The sequence below is a fragment of the Clinocottus analis genome, unplaced genomic scaffold, assembly GCF_023055335.1.
Source record: "Clinocottus analis isolate CAN_PGR_092001 unplaced genomic scaffold, fCliAna1.0.p SCAF_21, whole genome shotgun sequence".
Lineage (NCBI taxonomy): Eukaryota > Metazoa > Chordata > Actinopteri > Perciformes > Cottidae > Clinocottus > Clinocottus analis.
Window position 1 is genome coordinate 2,291,120 of NW_027175943.1, and position 23,888 is coordinate 2,315,007.

Below are 23,888 nucleotides of genomic sequence, written 5' to 3' on the forward strand. Positions count from 1 at the left end.
ATCTGCAGCATCACATTTGTGGGTCCATTAACTCTCATGTGAAACTCTCCGGTCTGTTCTTGCTCTTAGACGTGAAGGATATTCCATGACATCGTGTCTGGGTGACTGCAAACTTTTGAACAGGAGTGTAAATATATTGTATTTCTTCCCAGGAGGAGCCTCAGGGGACCAAACGGTGAAGATCCAGACCTTCGTTGGTGAGACGGTCATCCTCCCGTGCCAAATCCAGCTCTCCGCCGACAAAGAGGTCCTGTTGGTGGAGTGGTCTAAGGACGGGCTGGAGCGGTCTAAGGACGGGCTGGAGCGGTCTAAGGACGGGCTGGAGCGGTCTAAGGACGGGCTGGAGCGGTCTAAGGACGGGCTGGAGCGGTCTAAGGACGGGCTGGAGCGGTCTAAGGACGGGCTGGAGCGGTCTAAGGACGGGCTGGAGCGGTCTAAGCCCACCAACATCACCTTCCTGTACCGGCAGGGCTGCGAGCTCTTCGAGGAGAAGCATCCGCACTACCGTTACCGGACCAGCCTCTTCCTGGAGGAGCTGAAAAACGGAAACCTGTCGCTGAGGCTTTCTGACGTGCGGCTGTCCGATGCCGGAAAATACAAATGCAAGAGCATCTTGAAGGAGCATAGAAGCGCCGGCACAATAGAGCTCCGTGTGGGTATGTTCAAACACTTAAAAGGTGCCGGATGTCGTTGTGGAGAAGGGTCAGCCTTGTTTATGACATCATTTGTATTTATATGCTGCAGAGGGGCTGATTTTCCATCAATAATCTACGTCTGCAAAACTTTAAAATATATTTAGTGGGGTAAAGATTGTGATATGTTCCTGTGAGATGTCGTAGAATATAGTAGCATGAAATGGAAATATTCAAATGTAGTGCAAGAATATTCGATTTGTACTTAAGTTTTTTGACAGAAACTCCTTCCTAACAGGACAAGACTTTGTTTTATTGTGATTTTTGTTGCAGATTCTGATTCTTTAGGTCCTAATCTTTCCATAAAGGTGTCTTATTGACGCTCCAGGAGGCTTTTTTAGGGAATCTGGCTCATATCATGCTGCATGTTCATAGTTATCATCAAAATATCTCTTTAAAGTGATGGTTTTTTTGCACATAATTTTTTCCCAAGACTTTGCTGAACAAATACATACAATAAACACAAGTATTGGAATTAATTGGGGGTTCCTACGACTCAAACACAGGAGAAAAAAGGTCTGGAGACAAAACTGGTTCCACAGTTTTCAACGGGTTAGGGTTAGTTTTGTTTGTCTGCAGCTCCTTATTCTCCACACAGAATCCATTTTCTCATCTCTCTCTTAGCCAGGAAAGGAATCGAGTGTCAAACCAGTTTCACCAGAACTAAGAGAGACGTGTCAGTAGCTCCTGTAGTGTTGCGTAATGGCATTGCTCCCATGAGGATTGTGATATCTCTCAAAGACCGGCTGCTGTTGCTACAACGGAGCATATCGTCCACATTGGAGCACATGTGACTGAGATGTTCTCGTCTTGTTTTTCTTGGTTCAGGTGCAGTTTCTGAGCCGAGGCTCTCGGTGGTTGCAGGCGCCGCGGTGACCGTCCTCTGTGCAGCCAGCTGCTGGTTCCCGCCGCCCAAGGTCTCGATTCTCGACGCTCGGGGAAACGAGATCGTCGCCAAAGAGCCTCAGATCGATGGAGATTCCACAAGCGGGTGTTTCAGCGTCTCCAGCAGAGCGACGGTGACGACTGGCAACAAGTATGAGGAAGTCTCCTCATCGCTCTATCATTTGATGTTTTTGTCCAGCACAAAACTCTACGAGTATTGAAAACGAAGTGAAATGAACGTCTTTTCTTTCCAGCGTCTCCTGCAGAGTTCACCAGTCTGCGATAAACCAGACGAGGGTCACGGAGATTTACATCCCAGGTACGCTGGAGCTTTAACACGCCGCCTGACACTAAAAGCTCCATTTTGCTTTAAAGACGGGGCCAATAATCAATACGCTATAATCTGCATGTCTATGTGTTCTTTCATTCTGACAATTGGATGCCGATACAGTAACTTAACTCCAACTTGGGCTCCAGAAAGTCACGTCTTGTCAGAAACGACAGAAACAGAACATTAAAGGGCGACTATAATATATTTTTCTACTTTGTGTGATGGGGTTCTCAACCTTTTTCCAGTGATGTACCCCCCCCCCCCCCAACCAGGGCAAAGCATTTTTGAACAAAAAAAAACAAAGTAATACACACCAATGTTATTTCATGCTCATTTTAAATAAGTTAATTTCATCTCTTTTTAGGCGAATTCGGTTTTTATTTTCTATTTTTTGAGAATCCAATGACTTGGACATTTAGTGTGACTGTTGTTATAGTGTTTAATTCTTATTTTGGTAAAATGAGCATGCATTGATTACCAATTATTCAGGCGGTCTCTTTGTGGAGTATTAAATATGTCTGAAACTTTGTGTAATATATTTATGGCTCTGTAATCTTTTTTTTTTTTATCATTTCAGATGAATGCATGAGCTCCTGCAGTCCAGTCTTAGTCATTGCTGTTGTCTTATCTATAATTGGCACAATTGTCGTAATTGCCATGATTGAAAGTCCATTGGTATATTGGAAATGTCGCAACTCTGGTGAGTCAGGAACAATGTTTTTGCTAAAAGGAGATGGAAACCTGATTTGTTTGCAGCTGATGAATCCAGAAATTCACCACCAGCTTCATCAGCCAAATACACAAGGACACATAGAAGTGTGATCATTGCGTCTTTTAAGATTGTATTGATGGAATTAGTCTGTTTGTTAAAAAAAAGAGGCAGTATATCTGTACCAAAGTCAGGACTCAAATCAGGTCTCATCTCAGTTAGAAAAAGTCTACTCGGTGAGGTAATTGTTAAATGAATCTAATCCAAACACTTGAACCACAAACACAAAGTGTGACCGAAGATATTTTCATTCATGAACCTAAAGATACATGAAGAAGCTTTGTCTGTTCGAAGATTCATGATTGAAAAGCAAATAAAAGTAGTGACTTGGAGCTTTTTATGAGAACCAAACACAGGAAGCATCAAGTTTAACAGCAGGAACGGTAGATAACAGCAGGAGACACCATGTTATTCTGTTTCTAATCTGTTTTCTAGTAACAGTAGTAACCGAAATGTCAATAATGAAACGCTAAAATGACTTTTTGTTCTCACACAGAAGGGGAACGTAAATTGCTTTCCGCGAAATCATCACAACAAAATTCAACAAGCAACATTGCAGAGGGTCAAAATCTGATAAGTCAGGTTGACCCCGTCCAGACTGCCACCGCCGAGCATCAGAGAGAAGTCGTTGAACTGAAGTCGAACCTTCGTGACAAAGATGAGACCATCCGCAGACTAACTGAAGAACTTAATGACCTCACATCGAAGCAGAGTCCTGTTGAGTGTTATCTCGGCCATCCTACGATTCACAGAAATCCCTCTACAGCTTCACGAGGTGTCTCAAAACCCACGGACCATCCCCAAGAACAGCTGCCCCAACACATCAATCCAAAACCAGCAGCCGACAGCAACCATCCCAAATCTGTCAAACTCTCCCAGAACAAAGATGCAAAACCCAGCGTCTCGAGACAAATCCCAGAGCCCGGTCTCCAGATTCCAGGGAGCAGCCACAACATCCACGTGTCGCCCGCTGATCATCCAGAGGGAAAGCATGGCGGCCGTTTGAGGAGCGTGTCCGACTCTTTGCCTCGTTCAAACACCGCCAAGCCCCAACGTAGAGCCACCATATCACCAAGGAACCGATTCAGTGTTCTGGCAAATTTACCCAACGATGGTTCGGAGCCGTTGCTAGAATAGAGAATAGAGTAGAAATCTCTGATCAGTTTGGGTGGCTTTAAAATGTGTCAATGTTTACGAAATGTTCGGTACGAGTCTTTATCTACCGATGTTTATAAATATTCGGTACCTACGAGTCTTTATCTACGATGTTTTTAAATGTTCGGTATCTACGAGTCTTTATCTACGATGTTTATAAAATGTTCGGTACCTACGAGTCTTTATCTACCGATGTTTTTAAATGTTCGGTACCTACGAGTCTTTATCTACCGATGTTTATAAAATGTTCGGTACCTACGAGTCTTTATCTACCGATGTTTATAAAATGTTCGGTACCTACGAGTCTTTATCTACCGATGTTTATAAAATGTTCGGTACCTACGAGTCTTTATCTACCGATGTTTTTAAATGTTCGGTATCTACGAGTCTTTATCTACTGATGTTTTTAAATGTTTGGTACCTACGAGTCTTTATCTACCGATGTTTTTAAATGTTTGGTACCTACGAGTCTTTATCTACCGATGTTTATAAATGTTTGGTACCTACGAGTCTTTATCTACCGATGTTTTTAAATGTTTGGTACCTACGAGTCTTTATCTACCGATGTTTTTAAATGTTTGGTACCTACGAGTCTTTATCTACCGATGTTTTTAAATGTTTGGTACCTACGAGTCTTTATCTACCGATGTTTATAAATGTTGGTACCTACGAGTCTTTATCTACCGATGTTTTTAAATGTTCGGTACCTACGAGTCTTTATCTACCGATGTTTTTAAATGTTCGGTATCTACAAGTCTTTATCTACCGATGTTTTTAAAATGTTCGGTACCTACGAGTCTTTTATCTACCGATGTTTATAAAATGTTCGGTATCTACGAGTCTTTATCTACCGATGTTTATAAAATGTTCGGTATCTACGAGTCTTTATCTACCGATGTTTTTAAAATGTTCGGTACGAGTCTTTATCTACCGATGTTTATAAAATGTTCGGTACCTACGAGTCTTTATCTACCGATGTTTTTAAATGTTCGGTACCTACGAGTCTTTATCTACCGATGTTTATAAAATGTTCGGTACCTACGAGTCTTTATCTACCGATGTTTATAAAATGTTCGGTACCTACGAGTCTTTATCTACCGATGTTTATAAAATGTTCGGTACCTACGAGTCTTTATCTACCGATGTTTTTAAATGTTCGGTATCTACGAGTCTTTATCTACTGATGTTTTTAAATGTTTGGTACCTACGAGTCTTTATCTACCGATGTTTATAAAATGTTCGGTACCTACGAGTCTTTATCTACCGATGTTTATAAATGTTGGTACCTACGAGTCTTTATCTACCGATGTTTTTAAATGTTCGGTATCTACGAGTCTTTATCTACCGATGTTTTTAAATGTTCGGTACCTACGAGTCTTTATCTACCGATGTTTTTAAATGTTCGGTACCTACGAGTCTTTCTCTACCGATGTTTATAAAATGTTCGGTACCTACGAGTCTTTATCTACCGATGTTTATAAAATGTTCGGTACCTACGAGTCTTTATCTACCGATGTTTATAAAATGTTCGGTATCTACGAGTCTTTATCTACCGATGTTTTTAAATGTTCGGTACCTACGAGTCTTTATCTACCGATGTTTTTAAATGTTCGGTACCTACGAGCAATTGCCTCCCAATGTTCAGGAAATGTTTTTGTATCGCCTAAAATATATCTTGTGCAGAATTCAGGGTTTCTTTTATTCTGGATTTCTGGAAGTCGACCTGTCAACAGGCAGCTTTTGCACACCTTCTACTAAATATAAAAGCTTTAATTTGTTGAATAACAAATAAAAAGCATTTATATTTGCTTTTAATGGTGAAGGGTTCGATCCACCAGCATTCAGCTTTTAAAACTGTGATTTTAGACAAATACTACAAATGCATCTGATTTTACATTGCCTTTCATTTTACGCTGGTTTTAGATATATATTGTAAATCTAAGTCTTTCCATCTTTTACGCCACTTTAATTAATATATTGACAAAAGAGAAGTTTTTCAATATAATCAATTTGTTTGTTCAAGTCTCACTGAATTTCGTAAAGTTCATTTTAAATGACCTTTTATTTGTGTTGCAAATGTATTTTTCTTTATCAACAAACAATTTATTCATTTGTCATTGTCAAACCTTTCATTTTGCATATTTGGGGTTTTTACGGGTTTTCTGAATATTTAATGAATTGATTGAAGTGGGACCTAAAAAGTAGAAACGTACAACGCACAGGGGAAGCGATATGACGGATGTTTGACACTGAATGTGAGCAGATAATAGACGGACTCGCAGGGCCTCAAGCTCAGAGCCTCAAGGGTTCGGATGTTTTAAACCACGAGGTCAGCGGGCGGTGACCTGAGAACAGTGTTGGGTGAGCCACCTGTCAATCAAACTCTTGCCAGTCGGGAGTAGAGCGACGACGTCGCTGCCTTCAGTGTCGTTCTTTGCTCTTCTGTCAAAGAAGAAATACTCTCCAGTACTAAAGCTGTGCTAGCATCTAGGCTAATGTCTTTATAGGAGCCGCCATTTTTGTTGTGAACACAACACATCATTTGTGTGGTAGCGACCACAAGTGAATGATGTCATCGCCATGTTCCTTTTACATGTGGACACAAATGTTTGCTATAATAGCAGAAACTAAGTGACGAGTGATTGCCAGTTTGTGTTGTGTTTTTTTCTGTCCCCTGATTGGAAATTGCATATTTGAATTAAAGGATTTTGGATGTTTTCTATGACAGTTTGTGGTTTATCAGTTTTATCACTTTTTTTTTTGACCAGGCTGTTTCATTTCCTGTTTGCTTGTCTGCCCGGCATGAGGCTGATGACGGCTGTGAACTTGTGCGGGTGAGAAAGGTCCTAGTTTCATGTTCACTTGTGCATTTTGAAGCGTGTGGCGGCGAGAAGTCTTTTTGAAATATTTATTTGGACGCATAAAGTAGAGCATCATCAGCAAACTAACACACGTCTGATTACATCAAGAGCCGCTGCTGAAACAATTGAATTATACGTTTTCTAAAGGATTGTTTTGTAATTTACAGTCCATGAACATGATGTTAATTATGTAATATAACATTTTACCCTCAGAGTAATAACTTTTGTCTCTTTAAAATCTGCTGCAGTATAAAATATTGATCTTTCAATAAAACTGTAGTCAGTTTAATTCACATGTCTAATATCTTTCTTTTCATTTAACTTGTTCTTGAACATAACTGAGATTAAGACTGTCGAAGTGTAAATCAAATATGCAGAATCAAATTATTATTATTTTTATTATTATTATTACTAAAGGACCCGCATCTGTTGAACGATTGTTGTGTTTAGACTAAACCACAGCTGCAGTTTAGACCTCAGCTTTGACTAACAACAGGTCTAAGAGATGAAAGAGCTTTTGTTTCGCACCACACAGTTTCACTCCTCTGCTTATGAGTTGTGTTTTGGTGATTTCCTGTGAAGCCAGGATGTGGACTGACTTTCTATCTCCCTGAGGTAAAGAAGAAGACGCACAACATCAAGACACGATGGGGATCGCGTCACTCTGTCTGCTGCTCTGTTAGAAATTTAACTTGTTTTTAAAAATATATATTGCTTTCTGCTTTCTATTATCATCTATTAATCACCTTACAGCTGTTTCAACCTTTTATTCTGTTAGAAAAGAGCTCAACTGTCTTTTTAAAATGCATCACAAAACAATCGAGGCAATTTCTTTTTGAAAAAATCTTACATGAGTTTTCACCGGAGACATGAAAGAAATCATTTTATTCAGCTTTCTTTCAGCAGTTGGCGGTTTGTATTCTTTATAACTACCTAATCTAATATATTGTTTTATCGTGTGTCAAAAGAGCCGCTTCACACTTTTGTGGTTTTGTCTTAATATTTAAAAAAAAAAAAAGTCAAAATTTTTTTTCAATTCTTTTTATTAGTCTTTTTTTTGGTCATGATTTTTCTGTCTTTTTTTGAAATTTGTCCTATTTTTTTTGGGTAATTATTGTTTTATATGATATATTTTTTTATTTTGCGTCCTAATTTTTTACATTTTTTTTGGTCCTATTTTTGTTGTTGCGGAAATGGGCTTCCTTAGATTTACGATCTGTACAGCAGTTGTTGTTGTTGTTTTACATTCCTTCTTGTATTTCAGCCACGTTGGTCATCCAGCCCAACACATCTCAGTTCTTCTGGTACGAGTCCATCACTCTGACATGCGGAGAGGCAGGAAGCCCTGACGGGTGGCTGCTGAAGAGAAACACCTCCGCTCATACTTCTCAGATGTGCAACTCTGACTGGGGAGTTTCCTCCTCGGCGACGCGGTCCTCCTGCGTCATTAAGGACGCGTATCCACCGGACAGCGGCGTGTACTGGTGCCAGTCCGAGCTGGGGGAGAACAGCCACAGCGTCAACGTCACCGTGACCGGTAACGCCGTGCGTTCATGTTTGAGGTCTGACTTCATGCTCTGCAGGGTTTGACAATCTGTGTTTTGTTTGTTTTTTTTAGCTGGTGACGTCATCTTGAAGAGCCCCGCACTCCCTGTGACCGAAGGCGATGCAGTAACGCTCCTGTGCGCCGCCAAAGAAGTCAAGAGCGGAAAAGCCGCGCCGGATTCATCCGCGAAGTTCTACAAAGATGGCGTTTTCCTCGGCAATCAATCGGCAGGAAGCGTGGCCTTTTCCAAGGTGTCCAAGTCGGACGAAGGTTTCTACAGCTGTGAACTCCCCGTAGAAGGAAAGTCGCCACAGAGCTGGCTGGCTGTTCAAGGTGTGACGTGCTGCGCTCTTTGCATGCCATGTGCATGCTGAGGCTAGTTTTAGCATGAAGTGACACAATACCTGTGAATCAGAAAGTAGAAGTATTGTTTGCTTGTGTTATCAAACGGTGACATTTCAACATGTTTTTTGACTTACTTTACTCAAGCGTTTTTTTATTTCATGCTACTTTTTAATTGTTCTGATTGTTCTAAATGGGATGGGCACGTATGGAAGCCCATTCCCGCCACAAAAAAAGTCATAATTATGAGATGAAAAGTCATAATTATGAGATAAAGTCATTATTGTGAGATAAAAAAGTTGAAATTGTGAGATAAAAAAGTTGAAATTATGAGATAAAGAGTCACAATTATGAGGTAAAAAGTCATTACGAGGTAAAAAGTCATAATTATGAGATTAAAAAAAGTAAAAATTATGAGATAAAAAGTCAAATTATGAGATAAAAAGTCAATTATGAGATAAGAGAAGTTCATAATTATGAGATAAAAGTCATAATTATGAGATAAAGTCATTATTGTGAGATAAAAAAGTTGAAATTATGAGATAAAAAGTCATAATTATGAGGTAAAAAGTCATTACGAGGTAAAAAGTCATAATTATGAGATAAAAAAAGTAAAAATTATGAGATAAAAAGTCAAATTATGAGATAAAAAGTCATAATTATGAGATAAAAAAGTAAAAATTATGAGATAAAAAGTCAAATTATGAGATAAAAAGTCATAATTATGAGATAAAAAGTCTAAATTATCATTTGAGTTCCAGATTGATATTATATCTATATGACCCCATTAGAAGTCCATGATTGAATCAAACACCCTTTCCTCTTCCTCCTCCTCTTCCTCCTCTGCGGCTGTGAGCAGCCCGAGCTGAGCCTCCTCCTCTCGTGCCGATGCCCCGGCTGGTGTGCGCCGTCCTGCTGTTCGTCCTCCACGTCGTCATGTTCACCGTCTGTGTGAGCGTCCACAGACACTTGGCTAAAGGTCGGAAGTGGAGATCATAACAATCAAACAATTTGCATTCATGCTGATAATGAAGGGAGGAATAATGATGATTAATCAAAATGAAGGCTCTGCTCTTCCCGCAGCTCGAGCAGACTCAAAGAAAGGAGCTTCCCCAGAGAGATGAGTCTCGTTTGCTGCTGTGAAGAAGACGAGAAGCAGATGCAGACTAATCATTTATGGAGATGATTTTGTCGGGATGCTTATTTTCATTAAAAATCAATATTGGACAAAATGCGTGGACTTTTATTCTCACCGGCAGAAGCTGAACTTTTTTAAAGCTGGCACATATTTCCGCTTGTCGACCGTCACGTGTCTAAAATAGGGCTGAAAAAAAATTAAATTGACTGGAATTACGACACTGTGCCGTCTTAGAAGGTGTCAGAGGATTTCAGATATATAATGTGTTTTAACTTGTAGCAGTAATTTAATTGCTGAATTATTATCTTTTGTATATTTATATATTATTACCGATTACCAATGCAGAAACTGCGCTGCATTTTAAATCAGCTTTTCTTCAAAGTCTTGGAAGTACTCAGATCATTTACTTCAGCAGACCTTATTGTTAAAAATATTTAAATAATTTTTAAAAAAAGCAAACAAATCCTCACATTCTAGAAAACGAAGTTAAACTCTTCACGTGTTTTTGGTGCAAACGTCCCAATTTGTAAAGCTGTCCGATAGACAAAGTGGAGTAAAACTTAATAATGTTTCCCTCAAAGCAAATATAAGCACCTCAAAATTGAATTTAAATAATTGAGTAAATGTATTCATTGATATTCAACCTTTTGTTCAATTCTGTAACAAAGTAAATTAGTTCCCAGATGAGCTCTTGACCCACACACACACTGTCTGTGCAGCAGGTTTCATTCCTCTTAAAAACAATTCTCTGAATCAACGCTGACTTCTGAGTATATACTTTCATTTCTCTTAAAAATAAAAGGACGCCAGTGACCCCATGAAAATGCCCCTTCAAAAGTCTTGTAAAAGAGGAACAGGAGAGACATTCATGAGAAATGAATTAAACTGAAAAAAACAATTTCCTTTAAAGCATTTCTTTCATTGGTTTCAGTAAATCACTGACTTACTTCACCTATTAAAATGTTTACAGTACAAAGTTTTAACAATTCCTCTTTCAAATTATGATTTAGTAATAAAAAAAGTGTATTTCTTTGGCAGCAGATGCACAAAATACATATGTATGTTCATTATATATCCTAATCAGTTCATATTTAAACATAAAATCATAAACACCCAACTTTCAGAGCAGAACTCACCTTTTAAAGCTGATTATATTGTTTTATTTCATGCTCGTGCTCTTACTCTTTGTCATTTCATTGCTTAAAAGGTATTGCATATCTTAAAAAGGGATCAAATGAAAGCTACTAAAGGCACACCCACTGTCATACATCCTAAACTATAAGAGTCTAAGTTCCTCTTCAGTCTCAGTTGATGTTTGAGAAAGACCAAACTGACGGACACCAGTTTAGCTGACATCCAGACAACCTGAGGGGCGGTAAGCATTTCTGAGATTTTAAGCCATTTCAAGATGTTAGATATATCAAGAATATAGGTAAACACTGTACCTACACTACAGAAGCATGTATTCATCTTTGAGATAGTCCCTGAATGGACGTCTTATGTTTAAAGATGTGTTGGATGCTTTAGATTTGTACATAATCTATTTTTTCATCATGTATTTTGATTAACTGATATATTTTATTGCGTGGCATTGACTAAGTCCACCTGTTGGTCTTTAATATGTAACCAAAGTGCATGGCATCATCATTCATTTACACTTCAATACCGAGAAGTAAACTATGCATAAAGTGTAAAAAAAAAAAAAAGTTTTAAAATCCTTGATCTCACTTTTTTTGCCCGCCGGTGCAAATAATGCGAAAAAGCCTTGCGAATATTCGCTTTTTGGCCCGATGCTGAGTTGCAAAGGCTAATCAGTGTTGTGTCAACAAGTATAAAGCAGAACTAGTTGTTAATTTTCCACGGTCGATAGCAGAAATGAAAGCTCTTTTACAGAAACATGACCAGGTCAGTTTAGGTTAGCTAGTGAGGCTATGTGCTGGTAGCTACATGACCGTGACCGGGTCAGTTTAGGTTAGCTAGAGAGGCTATGTGCTGCTAACTACAGGAACGTGACCGGGTCAGTTTAGGTTAGCTAGTGAGGCTATGTGCTGCTAACTACAGGAACGTGACCAGGTCAGTTTAGGTTAGCTAGAGAGGCTACGTGCTGCTAACTACAGGAACGTGACCGGGTCAGTTTAGGTTAGCTAGTGAGGCTATGTGCTGCTAACTACAGGAACGTGACCGGGTCAGTTTAGGTTAGCTAGAGAGGCTACGTGCTGCTAACTACAGGAATGTGACCGGGTCAGTTTAGGCTAGCTAGAGAGGCTATGTGCTGCTAACTTGGGGTAACGTAGCCGCGCCCTCTTTCCGTCGTGAATGGTTGCGAAAAAAGCGAAATTAACCACATAAAGTCGAGCGAGTAAAATCAGGCGAAAAAGCCTTGCGAATATTTGCGAGTGTTTCGGTGTGAACGCACCATAAGAGTGGAAACAAGTCCTCACTGACCTCCTGTTGTTCCCTCCTCTGACCTCATACAGTGTTTGATGCTGACATCCCTGAAGATGCATCGCCCCCTGGTCCTCACAGCTCTCCTCCTCCTCCTCCTCCTCCTCCTGTCCTTCGCTCCCACAGAAACCGAAGTGGTGCAGTCCGTATCCGACTGTGCAGAGTTTTTCCTTCAGCAAACTCCGCCACACATCCCGGGAATCTTGGAGAACGGGAACATCCGGTACCAGAACAGATACAAACCCATTTGCCAAACTGTTAAAGACGAAAGGAGATATTTTACGCTTTACGACACCGATGACAAGATCCCAGTGTTTTCTGCCTCCAAGTACAAAGCAATAAAGTCAACTGGTCGACCCAAAGGTCAAAAGTGGAAAATAGAACCAGAGGTGATTAAACATTTTTGTTTCTATGTCACAACTATAATATTGTATTTTTGACTGATTTCTACAGCTCCAAATCCATAGCAACGGCATCACTACTGCATTTTTAGTTAAATTTAGCAGAAATGTCATCAACTAGTGGAAATATATGTATTCAAGCTGATACAGTAATACTACTGCAATACTACACAGATACAAAAACTATGTATACACCACTGACACTACTGATAACAATAATCATCATCCATTATCTGTAAATGCTTAATTGTGTTCACATTGCATGAGATTGGTGAGTACATTTTAGTTCATATTGATGGCCGAAGAGCAAAACCTCAAATTTAAAGAAATTAACCTTTTTGAGAATAAAAAAACAAACTTCTTATTTTCCAGCAAGATGCTATTAATGCCCAATACAAAAATACAGACGTGTAGATTTCCCCCCAATTTTCCTTAATCATTTTGCAGATAGGAGGTTTTGGTACTTTGGCCATCGATATGCCATTGCTGTCATTGTACAGTTAGTCTGCACGTATCAGTAACTTAGCCTTTCAATTATTACAGCTCGTGGGAAAAACCAACAACATGGTGGATTCATTCAACCAGGCGGTAAATTGTGATTACGTCAACCAAGCGTACGACAGAGGGCATTTATTTCCATGCTCTTACGCCTCGACCGAAGATGATAAGAAATCTACATTCACCCTGACCAACATCGTTCCACAAGAGCCGACGTTCAACCAGGGAAGCTGGAAGAGAATGGAGGAATGCATCCAATGTGTTCTGGATGACTACTGCAAAGACAATAACGGCGTCATAGAAGGCTATTTGGTGATTGGCTCACAGCGTGGCGCCAAAAAGATGAGTAACAAGGTTAATGTCCCTTCCATGCTCTGGTCAGCATTCTGCTGTTTCAGCATCAATGCGGTGGGTGGAGGCAAGTGGCTAGCAAGCGCACATTGGGGTCAAAATGTAGCGGAAGAAAAAAACAGAGATTTACGTATGCAGACAAAGACATTGGACGAGCTCTATGAGGAACTGGGAACAGTGAACTCACAATTTGACATGTTTCCTGGAACACCTTGTCCTCGTGACACAACTGTCACTCAGTTGTACCCAAATCTTAAAGAAAATTGCAATTGTCCAAAACCCATTTCAACTACTTCTGCCCCAACCACGACCTCCTCCCCTCCAAGTTCAACGTCTGGCTCTCAAAGTACAACATCTAGTTTTACTACCACATTGCCTCGAACCACGAATCGTCCTACAACTACTGAATCCAAAAGTACAACCATGCCACCAACAACCACAGTCCCAACAACAACAACCAAACCGACAACAGCCAGAACCACAACCACCACAACTACGAAGAAGAAAGAAAAGGACAAAAACGTAAAGGACAGTGAGCCGAGGAATGGAGATGAAGGAGGAGAAAGAGGAGGAGGAAGAGGAGGAGGAGGAGGAGGAGGAGGAGGAGGAGGTGTCGCAGCAGGTATCGCCGCCGCTGCCGGAGGAGGAGCCGCCGCTGCCGCCGCTGCTGCCGCCGCTGCCGCCGCCGCTGCCGCCACTGATGCCGCCGCCGCCGCTGCTGCTGCCGCCGCTGCTGCCGCCGCCGGAGGGGGAGCCGCCGCCGGAGGAGCCGCCGCCGGAGGGGGAGCCGCCGCCGCCGCGGCCGGAGGAGGACCCGCCGCCGCGGCCGGAGGGGGAGCCGCCGCCGGCGGAGGAGCCGCGGCCGGAGGAGCCGCGGCCGGAGGAGCCGCGGCCGGAGGAGGAGCCGCCGCCGCCGGAGGAGCCGCCGCCGGAGGGGGAGCCGCCGCCGCCGCCGGAGGAGGAGCCGCCACCGGAGGAGGAGCCGCCGCCGGAGGAGGAGCCGCCGCTGCCGCCGCCGCTGCCGCCGCTGCTGCTGCCGCTGCTGCTGCCGCCGCTGCTGCCGCCGCCGCTGCTGCCGCCGGAGGGGGAGCCGCCGGAGGGGGAGCCGCCGCCGGAGGAGGAGGAGTAGTACCAACATCTGCTCCCTTTAGTCCCTCATCTGCTCCTTTTAGTCCCACATCTACTCCCTTCAGCCCCACATCTGCTCCTTTTAGTCCCACATCTGCTCCTTTTAGTCCCACATCTGCTCCCTTCAGCCCCTCATCTGCTCCTTTTAGTCCCACATCTGCTCTCTTCAGCCCCACATCTGCTCCTTTTAGTCCCACATCTGCTCCCTTTAGTCCCACATCTGCTCCTCTTGTTACCACCCTGTGTCCCACACAAACAGATGTGTCTCAGTATTACCAGAGTGTTCTTGGGTACTACCAAATGTTATACGATTACCAGAATGACGACTAACAGACGTTTTGCTCTGAAGAGTTCATGCTTGGCTTTACATCTCAATCTAAGATTGATGGTTCTAATTCTCAGTTGATCACGTTGCATTTATTCTTATAAAATGATCAATAATCAACCAATAATCAGAGATAACACACTTTGGATTCTGTTGCACTTCAATCTCTTTACTAATAGAAAGTATAGTGTAACATCTATTGTAGTCAGATTCCCTCCCAAAACGTGATTATGACATGACGTGATTTCATTCAATGATTTTATTATGTTTATTTTCCTCTTCAATGGGGTTTTAAATGCTTTTATTTGCCTTAAGCGCATCATTTTAAATTGCTAGAAAAGTGTTGTGAAAATAAACTTGCCTCTTCTCAAAACCAAATTAACTGTATTTTTTTGATATTTAAAAGTCAGGATTCTCACATGTGCACAGATTGTTATGCCCTTTGAGGAAAATGTGTGATTTTCTTTCATTTTGGGCTGTACAAAATAAACAAAGACACAAAGAGACACACACAAACACCAACAACCTCTGACACTAATCAGTTGCCTCCAATATAAACTAATAAATAAAAACATCATATAATAAGAATACAATACAACACACTGTGATTAATATGACACATTATCTTTGTTTCTGCCTCGACTGACAACAGATTGGAGTATCTTGTGATGCGAGTTGGACAGTTGTGTCTCTATATGAGTAAAGTGGTTTATATCTAAATGTCCACTAGGTGGCGTAAATGTCCCGTCAGAGATCTGCAGAGCTGAAAATTGCATCAATTTGTTGTTACAAAGCTCCTCTAACCGGCGTTTGCTGCTTGCGTTTCCACCAAAAGTGTTGAATTTGCATGAGGCACGTAACCAGAAATCTAAAATACATATGTTTTCCTTTTACCTGGAGGGTTATTTTTTTGTGTCTCGATTGAGTGTGAATTTATATTGTTCAAAGAAAAGACAGGGTCCGTCAAGTCCCTTAGTATTTCTTTGATTCGGGCTGAACTGTCCCTTTAAACAGCTTTTTTCATCTTTAGTTTGTGAAGTTGCCATAACCAAACGTTATCTATACAATATCTATACAAGAAAATAGTGATTGAGGTAAGTAAAAAAAAACACATGATGATTACGGGGAAAAACAATGAATGGAAAGTAAAGAGAAACTACAGTTTATTTCCTGTTGGTGCTTTCGATGTCACAAGATTCATGAGAACATTGATTGTGTATTGCCTGTCTGGCATTCATTCGTCTCACATGATGGAGCGAACGTACACAGGAGTTGTTATTCAGGGGATTTGACAGTGATTTGTGAGTCGAGACATTTAGGTTAAAAAAGCACTTGTGTTTATTTGTCGTAGTTTTTCTAAAACTACAGTTATTAATCGAAAACACAGTTTCTGTCAAGCTCACGGAGCCGTGAGCTCACATGTGCAAAAGGAATGAGGACATACGTGTTCAAGGATATAATAAGCTATTAGTTTAGAGTGACTTCATTCTTTGTCCTATTTTCAGAATCAAAGGATTGTGACTATACAGTCACGCTTCTGGTTACTTCTTTATGAGATAGAGAGAGAGAGAGCGTAGGCGGTGAAACTGAGCTCTTTGTTTCGTTGCTTTAAAGGTTAAACAGTAGACATATTTAGAGACAATAACATTTGTTTAACCACAAGACTGTATCCCTGTGTTGGTAAGAAATGAGACACTTAAAACACAAAACAAACCATGTGAAGAACAAATAAAAAAGCTCAGGTGAGTATCTGAGAAATTTTCAGGAAGGTGTGGGGAAGAAAAAGTAAAAAAAAAACATATTTCTTCAGTTTCATACGTGAAACTGGATTATTTTCTCTGCGCCACTGAAATGCGATACACAACGTTTAAGTGGCTACGACTATTTTGAGCTGAAAGGCAGCTATGACTATTCGTAATGTCGCTGGTAACCGTATTATAAAAGCAATAATGGACTCGAGGCAGTACTGTATCCACAATAATGTACAGTTCACTCCCTTGAACTGTACGTTATTGACGATACAGCGCAGCCTCTCGTCCATTATTGCTTAAGCATAAAACTTCAACACTGGTTCTGTTGTTTCCCATCACATGGCATCGAGTTGGAGTGTCGAGTAGAAGGTTGATGAATTATCCATCCCTGAGAAAAACACAAACCGTTAAAAAGATGTAAATGGAAAGTTTCATCTGGAAGGAAAACATACGCAACATCTGGAACGACACTTTTAACATTATTTTATTATATTTTGTCGCAATAATGCAAATCCGCAAAGTAACTTGTACGAGAAAAGCTTTTAAAATGACATTTTTGTCCCGTTATCATTATTTTTTGTACATTTATCAGAGCAACCATTGCTGCTTATTTGTGGAAAGTGGCCTACGATGTGTTCGTATTACCTCCGTCCTTCCTCTGCTGCACTTCCTGTGCGATGGTGACGTCCGTGTACGACACATCAGGGTCGACTTCACCTGCAGCACAACACTTCTCGCTGTCACTCAAGTGGGTTTCACAGGTTTTTGTAGACAAATTGCAATTGATCACAAGTGCTGATTGGAAATACTATAAAATATTTCTATGAATCAGAATCAGAGGACGTTTTACGCATTTCCTTTTTATACATAAGAAGGTTTTTTTCAACCTAAGCTGGAAGCTAAAATGTCATTTTGTTAGCATGAAAACAGGCTGACCTTTGCGGTTCCTCCAGAGGCACAGCAGCATCGCGGAGGCCAGCAAGAGGCCGATACCCACCACAGGAAGTAGAACGCACGCAAGAGTGAAAAAAGAAGATTCATGACGCCCAACTAGAACACAACAAATGTGGTATGCAGGTTTATCTCTCGTGAACACACAGACGCACCACCCCGTCTCCTCATCCGTCTGCTGGTATTCTGCAAAGCATCTCTCTCATTGGCTCACCTCTGACCGCCAGCCAGCTGCCTCGAGACTCTGCAGCTCCGGAGATGTCGCACTTGTAGAGGCCTTCGTCAGACTTTGAAACGCTGCGGATGGTCGCGTTTCCTGTCGAGCTGTTGCCGACGAGGACGCCGTCTTTGTAGAAGTGGAAGAGGTCGGAGGAGGACGGCGTCTGACTTATGCAGCGAAGAGTCACAGGTTGTCCCTCCTGCACGGGGAGGACGGGACTCTCCAGGATCACAGAGCCTCCTGGTCGACAGAAAGGTCAAAAAAGGTCAAGTAGCTTCCAGATCACGTGGTAGAAGCAACGTGTGAGCTGTACTTCTTAGGGTTTTTTTCTACACATTAAATGAAGATTGGGAGCTTCTGGGTTTGGATATTTTGTTACTTTCCAATAGAACTGTTTCCACCGACTTCCATTATTTGCGCTAAGCTAAGCTAGCTAAGCTAACTTGCTGTAGCTACACATTGGTTCTACAGACTGTCACGTGGTTGACAAGACAATTTAAAAGTCATTTAGGCTTCAAAAACGTCACCACTCTTGTGTCATTTTACAACATCGTCTGTACTAAAGTCATACGTGTGACTATGCTACGTTCAGAGCAGCCGACGTTGTGTAAAAAGTGAGAAAAACCCATGAAACAAAGCCGGGACTTTCAACCAGGAGACCTTAGTTTGTGTCCCAAAAGTGCCATCGAGTTATTTTGAAGTCGTGTTCGTGATGTCGATGTGAGTAGTTTGGTTGAACCCACCGGTCACAGTGATGTTGACGGGATCGCTGCACTCTCCAGGTCCAAACTCACACCAGTACACTCCAGTGTCTAATGTGTAAAGGGCACCGATGAAGCAGTGGGACTCATTTCTATTCCCCCAGTTGACGGAACACTCTGTGTCTATGTGCATGGATGTGTTTCTCTTCACCCTCCAATCAGAGGAGTTTCCTGACTTCCCGCAGCTCAGCGTTACGGACTCGTACAAGAAGAACTGGGATCTGTTGGGAACGACTCTCAGAGAGGCTGAAAGACGACGAGACAGGACGACAACGTTTAGATCTTCACAGCATATATTGAACTACGATGCCCAAAGTCTCAAAGTTCACACCTTTCACCTCTTCGCAGGTTTGCAGCTGCATAATGTGACATGCGGCCGACGCACTCAGAGCTTTTCTTCTCAACCATGTATCAAACCATAGCTGCTGTGAACTAAATATAACTGATGCAATATGAAGCTGCATGTCTTCCTGCAGACACAAACAATGTTGCATCCGTTGCTTTTTGAACGATGCTGCTTAAAAAAAAAGAGGGAAATAGTTTTGTATTGGCCAGATTGAGGATTTGCTCTCCTTTTTAAAGGGCTTCTTAGCATCTGGAATTAACTTCCATTTGCATCGACTCAAATCAAGGAAGTTACTTTAAAATTGATGTCTCTGCTCATATTATCTCTGTGATTATCATGAAACCCGACTAAGAGATACTGGAGTAATATGTGCAGGCATGGACGTAGAAACATTTGGAAGCTATATTTTCTTTGTTAACCAGATAACTGCTGGTTACACAATAATACACTCAAATAATAGATAGTAGATTCATATAAAATCGAAAAGCGGAGGCTAATGTTAAAGATGCTCGTGGTCACATAATCATAATCATAATCTGGTACTCACCGACGAGAGTGCAGAGTGTTGTGATCTCCATGCTGGACTGACTGAGGCGCCGCATGATGAGACTGTGCTGAACACGTGGTTTGTGCAGGATGTCAACCTCTTTAAAACCACAAGTCTTACTTTCTTCAACCAGATGACCTCAATGTGTTGACAAAAGAGTGTATCAAGGTTATTGTGGCTCGAGCCGAGCTAAGTGTTGTTATTCTGTGTTTATTTGTGCCAAAAAGTATCTCAATTGAGTTCAGAAAAAAACATAAATTGTAAAGAGAACAATTCAACTGGAGTTTAACATCAACTTGTTAACACAGTGAAACATATCTGTATTTGGAAATGTTGCATTCCTGGAATACAAGTTCTCACAACAGTTGTATGCATATTTTTAAACCAAAGTAAGCGCATACATACATACATACACACATACATACACACACATATATATATATATATATATATATATATATATATATATATATATATATATATATATATATATATATATATATATATATATATATATTTATTTATTCCTCTCTGGAGGCTCTCTTTCCCGTCATCCATCTAGGAGAGAGAGCGAGAGAGAGCGAGAGAGAGCGAGAGAGAGAGAGAGAGAGAGAGAGAGAGAGAGAGAGAGAGAGGGAGAGAGAGAGAGAGAGAGAGAGAGAGAGAGAGAGGGAGAGAGAGAGAGAGAGGGAGAGAGAGAGAGAGAGAGAGAGAGAGAGAGAGAGAGAGAGAGAGAGACTCTCTTACGCTCCGCGGGGAACTCCGTGCAGCTGCAGACTCAGACACGCGGAAATCATCGATTTCAATTAATCAAATCGTAAAAGAATGCTTGAAACTTCGGGGGGAAATTTTCTCCGACTTTCTGTTGGTTTCTCCCATGAGTCATGAGTCATGAGTCATGAGTCATGACTCATGAGAACTCCACACACATTCATGCAGTGTAACGCTCGGCTTGTCCGGACAGCCTTCTCCTCGTCCTGCAGCATGATGGAGGCTCTCTCTCCCGGTACCCGCGCCTCTCTCTCCGCTCTCCTCCTCCTCCTCCTCCTCGCGCTGCTTCTCGGCTTCACACCTGTTGAAGGTAAGAGCTCGTTACTGGTGTTACTGGTGTTACTGGTGTTAATTAATGCAACGATCAGAAAAGCATCATCCGGATAAACGTTAAACCTCTCGTGGAAATTAATTCAATTTAAACACGTAAACCAGGGATTGTTTTTCTATTTTCATGTTATACTGATAGAATGTGTATTTTTTTTCTGTTTTTAATACACAAAACTCTAGTCATTAAGTTTATTAGAAACACCTGTGAATACAATGCAGTCCAGTTCAACTAGTTAACTCCTGTCAACTAAAAGAACATTTATATGTAATGTATATGTAGAGATTATGGCTGTATTGGATTATATTGTACAGGTGTTTCTGATTGAAAGATATATTTTACTTTTTCTATAATTTATCTGGACCCTATGAGCTGTAAATACAGTTAATCCTCAACACAGAGGGCAATAAACTTAACAATGAGGTAACTGTAAAGAAACTGATCTAGAAGCACAACTGTTGATTCTTTCATCATTGATTCATCCAATCATCATTTTCTTGATTCATTAATAGATTTTTGTGCATTACATTATATTGAATGTGCAGACACATGAAGCAGCACACATTCCCAGCTGTGTCTCTTTATGAATAACGTCATTAATCAAGTTTTAAAGCAGCTGGGCTCATAAGTCACTTCATGATACATTTTAAGTGTTTTATTTCTGTTCCTCTTTCTCAGTTTGTTTGACCTTTTTTTTATCAGATCAAGATAAAAACAACTTGTTTAAACGTGTTGTCTGATTTTTTGTTTTGTGGGTTCAGTGTGAGTTTTATATTCATATTGATCTCTAATAGTTAAAATAATTTGACATTTTTGAAAAAAACAAAAAGTCCTCACAGCTGAAACAATCGTTTTAATCAATTTACCCAACAAAAACAATATTTGGACTCTGGATTAATCGTGTAAATTGTGCGTCATTGATTCTGTGGTTGCGGTTTCTCCAATGTGTCCGATTATTTTAGTTTTTGCTGTAAACTAAACATATTTTTGGTTGTTTCTTGGGCAAATCAAGACATTTGAAGAAGTCACCTTTTTGACCGGGATTGTGACAATTTGTGGACCGACTCATTGATCAATTTATCTCCGAACACTTTGCTGTTTAGCAAAGAAGTTCCAGAAAGTGGTTCTGCCTTTCTGAACATTCATACGTCCACTGGAGACGTTTCAATCCTCCACATCCGGGTCATGGACGTCTCCTCCGTTCCTCAGGTCAGTTTCAGGTGGTCGGCTCTCTTCGGCCCATCGTCGCCTCTCTGGGCGCCGACGTGGTCCTCCCGTGTCGCGTGGAGCCGCCGCTGGACGTGGCGGCGCTGACGGTGGAGTGGTCGAGGCCCGACCTCCAGCCGGACCCCCGGGACCGCCTGAGCCGGGTGGAGTATGTGCATCTTCGCCGGGACAACCACGAGGTCCCGGACATGAAGATCTCGTCGTTCGTCCGCAGGACGGCGCTGTTCGTCGACGGCCTGAGGCGAGGCGACATATCGCTGATGATCAGCAACGTGACGGCGGCCGACGAGGGCAGGTTCCGGTGTTTCGTCCCGAAGCTGAAGAGCCGAGTGCGGTCTTCAGTCGTTCACCTGCTCGTCGGTGAGTTAAATGTCGTCTTTTTAAAGAATAAACGTCCGTCTTCACAGGACACAATGTAGCTGAGTTGAGGCAACAAAACTATTCGGTCAGGTTGAGATAAAGATCGGGGGTTTGGGTTCAAATAACCGCTGGAGGACCCGCCCACCCAGCTTCAGGATGACGAATCTCGTCATTGACTCACTACGTTGCTTTGGCCCCATGAGATGCCACCGTGGTCTCCTCAGTATTGTCGTGACAAATCTTCTGTCTTTCCAGAAACAAACTCTGCTGAAAACTGGACGACGGAGACGCCGCCGCAAACCAGAAGTCTCCAGACTCCTGACCTGACGGGAGAGGCGGATGTTAAAGGTGAGGCAAAGGTGCTTTGACACTGAATCACCATCATTGTTGTGTGTTTTTAGTTCTCATCGTCTTTGTTTGTTTCAGGTGATTCTTCCTGCCGGAGTAGACTGACCCTCGTTGTCGCGGTTCTATGCAACTTCTTCGTGATTCTGGGTTTTGGAGTCACAACATGTTTATTACAAAATTGGCGGAAACAGGAAGTACGTCTGAATATATATTGTTTTTCCTGATGGTCGAGCTCACTACTTCTTCCTGTTTGTGAATGACTGGAATACTAATTGTCTCTCCTGCTTTTAAAGGTGACTGCCGTCTAGGCGCCTTGCTCGGGCTTGTCTCACGTAGGACATTTCCAATTAAGTTTGGAGGATTCAAACCAGCAACCACAAGTGGACTTTACTGGATCTGCAGGAGGAAGCAAAACCTCCACCAGAGAAGTTCATTTGAAGGCAGTCGGAACTATTTGCATCTGCTTTGCATGTGACTTTCAGTTGGAGGTGGACACAAAGATGCTTTTCACCATTATTTACATGTCTTTGCAATGGAAGTGAACTCATTTGGATGCCTTGAACTTACCAGGCAGGTCCTTTACTTTCTGAATGCACACCTGGTTATCATTATGTCATCTTATTATGTTAAAATGCACTTGAAGAGATGCAGCTCACTGAAAAAGTGAAAGTCTCATTGAGAAAAATCTTTTTTTTAATGTTTGTGTGTGTATATTTATTTAATTCATACTTTACAAAAGGATAGCGCCTTTAGAAGCACATGTTGACAGGTCTTTGTGTTTGAATTACTCACTGGAGATTTAGGTTATTTGTGTTTTTCACGAGGACTGAACACATGCATACACTACAGACATGTTGCACCTCAAACCAGCTACTGGTACTCATCGCATCACACATTGTAGTCAAAGTGCGACGTTTTTTGTTTTTTGTTTCTACGATGGCAGCCGAAAGAGCTGGATTTACTTTTCTATTGATGAAAATGTTCGTATAGTGAAGTTAAGGTGTTCCCTGCTCCCTTACTCACCTCCTGTTTTATTTTAACTTATATATTTATTCTTTATGTTTAGATTGAAGGGGATATAACGTGCACTCCACCTAAGACAAATAGATGAGTGTCGCAGTTCTTCTGGAGGTCACAGATTTCTTGCTTAAACTAAACTTTTCTGTTGTTGTTGTGTTTAATTTATTATTAAATGTTCCAATGAAAGCTGGTCTTTTTTAGGGTCATACATTGTTCGTGATTTTGTACTTTTTTTTTTTGATTACAGTGTGTTTCTGTCATTTCTGTGCTGTGACTATTTCTGTGCTACAGTAAAAAATAAAAAAAATCAGTGTATCACCAGCTGCCTTGTCTCTTATCTCTGTCTTTTACAGTGTTTGAGTTTCCATGTAATCAGCCTCATTCTCAACTG

At 41.4% G+C, this 23,888-nt stretch overlaps 5 protein-coding genes across 5 annotated transcripts; 4 read left to right on the forward strand and 1 right to left on the reverse strand.

Moving 5' to 3' along the window:
• Positions 1 to 240: 240 nt before the first annotated feature.
• On the forward strand, positions 241 to 3,914 carry LOC137792440 (uncharacterized). The gene is made up of 5 exons (XM_068588117.1): positions 241 to 656; positions 1,521 to 1,728; positions 1,832 to 1,896; positions 2,486 to 2,608; positions 3,174 to 3,914. Exons 4-5 carry the CDS (start codon positions 2,494 to 2,496, stop codon positions 3,812 to 3,814), a joined length of 756 nt encoding a protein of 251 aa, XP_068444218.1. The 5' UTR covers positions 241 to 656; positions 1,521 to 1,728; positions 1,832 to 1,896; positions 2,486 to 2,493; the 3' UTR covers positions 3,815 to 3,914.
• Positions 3,915 to 7,534: 3,620 nt separating this feature from the next.
• LOC137792447 (low affinity immunoglobulin gamma Fc region receptor III-A-like) lies at positions 7,535 to 9,777 on the forward strand. The gene is made up of 5 exons (XM_068588127.1): positions 7,535 to 7,605; positions 7,958 to 8,230; positions 8,312 to 8,572; positions 9,441 to 9,560; positions 9,665 to 9,777. The coding sequence occupies exons 1-5, from the start codon at positions 7,563 to 7,565 to the stop codon at positions 9,703 to 9,705; spliced, it is 738 nt and encodes a 245-aa protein (XP_068444228.1). The 5' UTR covers positions 7,535 to 7,562; the 3' UTR covers positions 9,706 to 9,777.
• A 1,205-nt stretch (positions 9,778 to 10,982) lies between these two features.
• On the forward strand, positions 10,983 to 14,691 carry LOC137792553 (uncharacterized). Its single transcript, XM_068588284.1, has 4 exons — positions 10,983 to 11,094; positions 12,197 to 12,553; positions 13,109 to 14,542; positions 14,650 to 14,691. Exons 2-4 carry the CDS (start codon positions 12,203 to 12,205, stop codon positions 14,689 to 14,691), a joined length of 1,827 nt encoding a protein of 608 aa, XP_068444385.1. The 5' UTR covers positions 10,983 to 11,094; positions 12,197 to 12,202.
• Positions 14,692 to 16,945: 2,254 nt separating this feature from the next.
• On the reverse strand, positions 16,946 to 19,474 carry LOC137792499 (low affinity immunoglobulin gamma Fc region receptor II-b-like). The gene is made up of 6 exons (XM_068588224.1): positions 19,444 to 19,474; positions 18,533 to 18,796; positions 17,784 to 18,029; positions 17,547 to 17,668; positions 17,264 to 17,348; positions 16,946 to 17,006 (listed from the first exon to the last, which is right to left on the reverse strand). The coding sequence occupies exons 1-6, from the start codon at positions 19,472 to 19,474 to the stop codon at positions 16,954 to 16,956; spliced, it is 801 nt and encodes a 266-aa protein (XP_068444325.1). The 3' UTR covers positions 16,946 to 16,953.
• Positions 19,475 to 20,909: 1,435 nt separating this feature from the next.
• Positions 20,910 to 23,710, forward strand: LOC137792554 (selection and upkeep of intraepithelial T-cells protein 2-like). Its single transcript, XM_068588285.1, has 5 exons — positions 20,910 to 20,916; positions 21,752 to 22,129; positions 22,385 to 22,477; positions 22,556 to 22,671; positions 22,771 to 23,710. Exons 1-5 carry the CDS (start codon positions 20,910 to 20,912, stop codon positions 22,783 to 22,785), a joined length of 609 nt encoding a protein of 202 aa, XP_068444386.1. The 3' UTR covers positions 22,786 to 23,710.
• The last annotated feature ends 178 nt before the right edge of the window (positions 23,711 to 23,888 follow it).